At 59.0% G+C, this 7,645-nt stretch overlaps 1 protein-coding gene across 1 annotated transcript in view; it reads left to right on the forward strand.

Annotated features, from left to right (window-relative positions):
• The window catches only part of USP22 (ubiquitin specific peptidase 22), an 82,521-nt gene extending 78,960 nt beyond the window's left edge, over positions 1 to 3,561 (forward strand). The window contains exon 13 of the mRNA XM_081110740.1: positions 461 to 3,561. Within this exon, the coding sequence (XP_080966866.1) occupies positions 461 to 503 (43 nt within the window). The 3' untranslated portion in view covers positions 504 to 3,561. The remainder of the gene's footprint in view (positions 1 to 460) is intronic.
• Positions 3,562 to 7,645: the final 4,084 nt, after the last annotated feature.

Below are 7,645 nucleotides of genomic sequence, written 5' to 3' on the forward strand. Positions count from 1 at the left end.
CTTGGCCTTGAGCCCTCATTAGGGTCCTGGCCCCACTGAGCTGCTGGGCCATGAGGGCGCTGTGGTTCCAGGCTGTGGGCAGCCCCCTGGGGAGTGCATGGGACAGCCCCGTGCAGTGGTCCTGCCTCCCCCTGGGGAGTGCATGGGACAGCCCCGTGCAGTGGTCCTGCCTTCGCAGCAGGAGTCTTGCCAGCAGTGCCACTGACCCGGGGCCTGAGTCCCGGACAGTGGGGCCCGGTTCAGGAGCTGTTTCCTGGCGAATGGGTGGGAGGGTGGGCTTAGGCACTGCCACTTCCTAGCTAAGGACCCTCCTCCTTGGGGACTAAGAACCAAAACCCATCCAAACAAGAACTCAGTCTGCTGGTGACTGCGGTGCCAGGACCGGGTGGGAGGGCGGGTCTTGCCGGCCTCGTGCAGGGACCTGAGGGACCGTCAGCATGCCCTGTCTTTGCCTCTGCAGGTACCTGCTGTTCTACCACAAGCAGTTCTTGGAGTACGAATAGCCTCCCCTCTGCTCCTCAGAGCGCAGGCCATGAAGTGGCGCCTCACAAAATGACCCCACCCAGCACCACGGCACCCCCACCCCCACAGCTGCGCCCCGGGCGTCGGGGCCTGCAGCCCGGGCCAGGGTGTGGGTGTGGACGGACAGCGCATGGGGCGGACCTGGGAGCTGCACAGCAAGACAGCACGACAGGAAGGCGCGCCTGCCTGGGAGGGCGGAGGGGGTGTCACCGCTGTGTCTCCTGCTGCTCCAACAGGGTGTGGGGCACCCCACGCAGGGAGCAGCCTCGCCTCTGCTCAGTGCTGCTGTGTGCACCGCCTCCTGGGCGCCAGCCCCCTGGACAGTCATTCCAGGAGCATGACCTCGGGGCATGGAGACGCCCGCGGCTGGGACTAGGACAGAGGGCCTGGCGGGGTCTGAATTTCCTGTTAAATGTGTGCAGGGAGGGACTGGCTTCTGCCCGCAGAGAGCAGCCCCGACTGCCTGGGGCGCCAGGCCGGCCCCTCCGTGCTCCCGGCCAACCCCTCCCCTCCCTCCCAGCTCTTCCCGCGCAACGGACTTCATAGCTGTGTGTTCGTGACTGGGTGAATCGAGCTTATGCTGAAATTTAGAGTTTCATTCTCAAGAGTCTTGCTCTTGTGCTGTGTTGTTGCCTCTCCCGCCCCCCGCCCCCTCCCCCCCCCAAGCCTGGGTGTCCTGGTGGCCCCTGGCAGGTGTGAGTCAGGCTACAGTAGTAACAGTCTCATTGTGTTCCTCTTGAGTCAGTGACACATTTTTCGATGGTTTCATTGTTTTCCTTCCTCGTGTTTTCTCCTTGGCTGCCTGTCCCACCGGCTGTCACAGCTCGGTGGCCCTGTTGGGTGAGGGGAGTACTCACCTTGCTGAGGGCCTGCTTCCCGGGGTCAGGGCTGGGTGGGAAGGGCGGCTGCCTGCCTTGCAGGCAGAGCAGTGCGCGCCCTGTCCTGTGCTGCATGCACCTGTCTGTCCAGACCCCACCTCAGAGCATTTGGTCCCTTTCTGAGACCTTGCAGCCCCGAGTCGCGGGGGGGAGGAGGGGCGAGTTGCTTGGATTTGTTGGCGGAGCAGCCGGTGGGCGTGCCCGAGCTGCGCTGTCCCTCCAGCTGCAGACTAGACTCTCCTGGAAACCAGGAGAGTGGCCACAGGTAACAGGTGAGCAGATGAGACTACTGTGTTCCCACAGAGCTGTATTGATGGGCACTGAAACTTGAATCCATATAATTCACATCATGAAGTTTTTTTCACTGTTTAAAAATGTGTCAGCTGCTCTCAGTTGACAGGCCACACAGAAGCAGGCAGTGGGCCCGACTAGCTGGTTGGCTGGGTGAGTGGGCAGGGCGGGTGCTCCCGGAGTTGAGCAGTTATCCTCACTGTGGGAAATGCTGGAACATGCAAGCAGCTGCCCTGCAGAGCCGTCCTACGTGGCGAAATCCCGAGAGGTGTTCTCTTTCCGTCATTTTCCACCTCGACCCACGCCTGTCCCCTGGCAGCCCCCACAGTGTTGTGTGTCCATGAGTTTTGTTCTCTCCCTTTTCCTCACTCCCCCCTTCCAGTGCCCTGCCCCCATCGCTGTCAGCCTGCTTTCTGTCCATGAGTCTGTCTCTGTGCTTGTTTGCTCATTAGATTTCACAGAGTGCGATGATGTGGTGCTGGTCTCTCTCTGACTGGCTTATTTCACTTAGCATGATACTCTCCATGCTGTCTCAAAGGGTAAAATTTTCTTCCTTTTAATGATCAAGTAGTGTTCCTTTGTGTGAATGTTCCGCCGCTGTTTACCCCTCGTCTACTGAGGGCACTTGGGCTGCTTCCACATCTTGGCTGCAGGGAACATAGGGGCCTCGCGATGGTTTTAGAAGCACTTGCTCAGCTCACTCTGCTATGTTTCTGCATTAATGGGGCGCCGGCTGTAAAGCATGCTTTAGAATAGCAAGTGTTTTCAGGAAGTAGGGGGGGCAGACCTTCAGGAGTGGCTGCCTGTGTCGAAGGTGTGTGCCTGCCGGGAAGGCTGCCGGGGGAGAGGCGTCCTCCATGATGAGCTGGGCGGCGAGCAGGCTGCGCTGGCGCAGGGTGCTGAGGCCTGAGGTCTCCCTGCGTCTGCCGCTGGGGCCTCCTCGCTGGCTGGAAGCTATCAAGCAGGGTGGGGAGTTTCTGGAAGATGATGTGATCTGGCCGGCCTGCTCCCCAACCTGTGCTCCCCTCCCCTCCCGCTGTCACTGGTGCTCAGAGGCTCAGCCACCCTGAGGACACAGGACAGGGAGAGCAGTGGGCCCACGCGTGTCTTTTGTGGACATTATTTGAAGCGTGTGTCTCCACGTTAGTTCTCTCTCCCCTTCGCCTTGGGGCTCTGAGCACTTACCCGGCCCTGCCCGCAAGGGCTCCCCTCCTCCGGCTCCCAGGGGTCTGTGGTAGCAACGAAATGTTACATGAAATGTCCTTGTAAAAGAAGCTCCCAGCCCAGCTATTAAATTCAGGAAAACGGTTTTTGTTTCCTAACAACCACCACTACGTAGGTTCCTGTCGTCACCAAGTGTGTCTGACCACCGTGGAGTCAGGTGGCCCCTCCACGCCCATCAGTGCATTTAACACCCTGAACTGAGACGCGGCTGCCCCTGCGAGCTTCTCAGGGGCACGGCGGGCTTTCCCTCTTCAGGGTGCGGAGAGGCTCCCAGCAGTGGGGGCGCTGGGCCCGCGGGTCAGGCTGGCTAGGGGCAGCCTGCGGCCCACGCGGCCCCTCCTGCAGGGGCCCCGCCGGCCCAGGAGCGTTTGTGGTTTGGCTTGGTGTGTGCGCTTTCACCGTGTAAGATTGCCGGCTGGGGTTTTGTGCGTGTGTTTGTGTTTGCTTGTTTTTTAATAATTGAAGTGATTGGGGCCTGTTATAAACAAAACACACATTGTAAGAAAAAGATCCCAGTGATCGTGCCGTGGGTTTGTGCCAAGATGTCTGCGCCTCTTTCACCTGCTGTGTGAGGAATGCGTGGCCCTTCCCTCCCTTCATGCTTGTAGTCATTCTATGTCATAATAAAGCAACATTTTATTCCGAACATTGGCTGGCTCTCCCCTTCCTCACACCAGCAGCCAAGGAGGGGCTGGGATGAGAGTCCCAGGGTGCGGGCCGCCTGGAGCCTCCGTGCTCTGGTGTGGGCGCCCGCGCAGCCTGCGCCACCTCATTCTCTTGTCTGGCCTGTCCTCCTCGTGGGGCAGGATGTGACGTGCCCGGACGCCAGACGTGGCCTTCGCTGTGCATGAGTTGCCTGAGGGCTCCTTTGGCTGACGCCGTGTGGAGTCCGAGGCCGAGCCCTGGCTGGGGTTGGAAGGCTCTCGGGTGGTGGAAGGGCAGGTGTCAGTCAGTGGAGGCTGACGCCGTGTAGGGTCCGAGGCCGAGCCCTGGCTGGGTGGGAAGGCTCTCGGGTGGTGGAAGGGCAGGTGGAAGTCAGTGGAGAGAAGACTTGGCAGCTCAGCTGTCAGCTGTGCGATGGCCACAGGCAGCCGGCACCTGGCCCCTCCCCGGCACCTGCTCCGGCCCAGCACCTCGGCTGCTGTGCACCTGTCGGGCCCGAGCCTTTCTGTGGTGCTCTTTCCTGGGTGCCTTCGCTGCAAGTTCCTCTACTTCCCTCCCTGGGCATCCTGCCGAGCCCTCCCGTCCCCATGGGGCAGCCGTCGCTTCCACTCACACAGAGCAGGTGTCTCCGGGGAGCTCCCCTCTCGGGCTCCCCCTTGAGGCAGCAGAGCCCCCTCCAGGCAGGAGGAAGAGCGTGTGGTGAGGTTCCTCAGCGTAAAGCTGAGCAGTCCCAGCCCCACTCCGGCCCGAGCCTGGGGCCCGTCTGTGTTTTGGCCGTGGGGAGCCGGCATCATGGATTGGCTTCTGGCTAAAAGCACACACATCACCCCAGAAGAGACGACAGAGCCTCAGCCATACCCTTCACCCGACAGGCTTGTGAGCGCAGCTGCCTCCCGCGTTTCCTGGAGGAATGTCGCAGCAACGGGCAGAGGTGCGGACAGGCAGGGCAGGCAAATTCACCTGTGGAATATTCCAGGGAAGAGAGTCTGCCACCTCCAGATGGAAGGGGGCCCTGTGGTCCACCTGCCACCAGGCAGCCAGCTGGCCCACTCGGACGTGCTGTCTGGGAGTCGGTGCCACCAGGCAGCGCTCAGCAATCAGCCTGGTGAGCCTGGGTCAGGGCAGATCTGTGGCATTGACCTTATTCTAGCTTCCTCGTCAGTCTTTTTTAAAAAAAAATACATTTTTATTGATTTTTGAGAGAGAGGAAGGGAGAAGGATAGAATCATCGATGAGAGAGGAACACTTCGATCGATGGCTGGCCCCCTTCTGGGGATCAAGCCTGCAACCCGGCAACCCGGGCACGTGCCCTGACTGGGAATTGAGCCTCTTGGTTTATGGGTCAATGCTCAACCACCAAGCCACCTCTGTCTTGATGGCCACTTCTTCACGAGTCTGCCAAGCAGCACGGGGGCCGGGAAGGACACAACCTGCGCCCCGAGGCGTGCCTCTGTGCCCCTGGTTGTGAAGGGCACCGCGGGATGAGTTCTGGGCTCTGGGATGCAGGTGCCTGCACTGGCTGCCCGTTTTGAGAGCTCTGTCCCCATCCAGATCTGGTCACTGACCTTTAAACCCTCTTCTAAGTCCTTGACAGTCCATCCAGGCTGTTGGTGACTTCGCATAAGCCCGTGTAGATCAGCACTGTGGCCTCTCTCCAAAGTGGGTAACCCATTTCCTGCTCCCAAGTTCCACTCCCAGGGTTTCCTCCATCGCGTCCGGCAGGGTCTCCTCAGTTCCCTGGTCACGGGGGCCATGCACAGGGCTCTGGTGACGAAGCCTGAGCCGCCTGCTCAGGTCACAGCACTTCTGGACATGCCTTTCCCACTCTGGCCGCTGTACCCACCCCACCTCAAGGCCAAGCAAGGCAGGTGACACTCGGTTTACGATGGGATGCTCAGGCATCCTGGTCAACTGTTGTCCTATGAATGGTGTGTAGTCTCCACTAAGTCCAAGGACAGCAAACAAGGTGTTTCTGAAAAGAGTAACTATCTGTAGAAGAGGGTGCAGATTTGGGTTGCTCTGCCCGGAATCCTGGAGGTCTGTGCTCTTTTTCCCATTGTATTGCCCGAGGCTCCGTGGGGCCTCCTGTTGCCTCAGCCTTTGAGCACCAGTGGTCTCCCTGGACCATGAGGTCTGAGTGGTGGTGCAGCGTGAACTCACTGCTCGGTCCCACTGGGAACCAAGCCGTGTGGTGCCTCTGTTGGTGGATCAAACTGGCACTTGGTGGGGTGTGCTGCTTCCGATCCAGCAAGGCCTGCCAAGCGTTGGGCCTCTACGTTGTAGGTGTTGCAAGGTGCAGCAACTCCCACCTTGAAGGGCATATCTTTTAAAGAAAAATGTTCTTAGTGATTTTTAGAGAGAGAGGAAGGGAGAGGGATAGAGAGAGAAACATCGATGAGAGGAAGGAGCATCATCAATTGGCTGCTCCTGCAACCGGGCATGTGCCCTCTGAGGGTTGAACCTGCGGCATCTTGGTTCCTGCGCCTGTGTTCAGTGCTGAGCCACGCCAGCCTAAGGGGATATCTTGATACACTTCAAACCACTGGAACATCATTGGGTGGGGAGCCCAGAGTTTGGGGAGTTTATTTCTCATGCTTTGGTTCACTTGTCTTGTTAAAGCATTTATAGAACTTGCTACTTATAGAATTAAATTTTGCTACTTATAAATGTTAAAGCATTTATAGAATTTGCTACTCATCAGCTCCAATCAGAAAAAAGTCATCAATATTATGAACCTGAGTAATGTATCTACACTAATAAAAGAGAAAAATGTTAATTGGCGTACGACGATACCCTTTTCATTGGCTAATCAGGGTTATATGCAAATTAACTGCCAACTATGATTGGCAGTTAACTGCCAACTAAGATTGGCAGTTAACTGCCAACAAGATGGCGGTTAATTTGCATATGTAGGCACAATGCAGGGAGGCGAAAGGGAAAGCAGGAAGAAGCCCCCTGCCACTGACAGTGATCGGAAACCCAGGGGGGAGCTAAGAGCTGGGGGGGCAGGGCAAAGGCGGCCCTGGGGCCGCCTTTGCCCTGCCCCCCAGCCATGATCGGAGAATCAGGCGCCTTTGCCGCCCTGGCCAGTGATAGCAGGAAGTAGGGGTGGAGCCAGCGATGGGAGCTGAACACGGTCGAAGCTGGCAGTCCCGGGAGCTAGGGGTCCCTTGCCTGGGCCTAAAGCGGAGCCCACGATCGCGGGGCCGCTGCAGCTGCGGGTCCCCGCTGCCCAAGCCGGACGCCTCAGCCAGAGGCGTTAGGCCTGGGCAGGGGCGGAGCCTGCAACCGCGGGGAGCTGGGGGTCCCCTGCCCAGGCCTGACACCTCTGCCGGAGGCCTCAGGCCTGGTCAAGAGGCCGATCCGGTGATTGGTGATCGGAGGGTGATGAGGGTCAACTCCTCTGGCCGAGGCATCAGGCCTGGGCGGGGGGCTGAGCCGGGGATTGGGGGGATATGATGGTCCCCTTGCCCAGGCCTGAAGCCTGGGTCAGAGGCGTCAGGCTTGGGCGGGGGGTGGAGCAAGTGATCAGAGGGAGATGGGGGTCCCCTGCCCAGGCATGATTCCTGGGCCAGAGGCCTCAGGCCTGGGCTGGGGGCAGAACCAGTGATGGGGGGAAATGAGGGTCCCCTGCCCAGGCCTGACGCCTCTGTCAGAGGCGTCAGGCCTGGGCAAGGGGCTGATCCTGCGATTGGATGGTGATGGGAGTCAACGCCTGAGGGCTCCCAGTATGTGAGAGGGGGCAGGCTGGGCTGAGGGACACTCCCCCCAACACACACACACCCAGTGCACGAATTTCGTGCACCGGGCCCCTAGTAATAATATAAAAGACAAACATGCAAATTGACCATACCTTTGCTATGCCTTAAGCCACACCCACCCGCCAGTCAGAGCGACTATATGCAAATTAACCCAACCAAGATAGCAGCCAGCAGCCACAGAGCTGGAGCAAGCAGGAGGCTTGGTTGCCCCAGTGATGGACGAAGCCAAGCTTCCCGCCTGCTGCGGCCGATTCTGAGCTCCACTCAAGGCAACAAAGTTTCAATTATAGAAGATAAATAAACCCC

The sequence above is a fragment of the Myotis nattereri genome, assembly GCF_964212035.1.
Source record: "Myotis nattereri genome assembly, chromosome: 16".
NCBI classification, from domain to species: domain Eukaryota; kingdom Metazoa; phylum Chordata; class Mammalia; order Chiroptera; family Vespertilionidae; genus Myotis; species Myotis nattereri.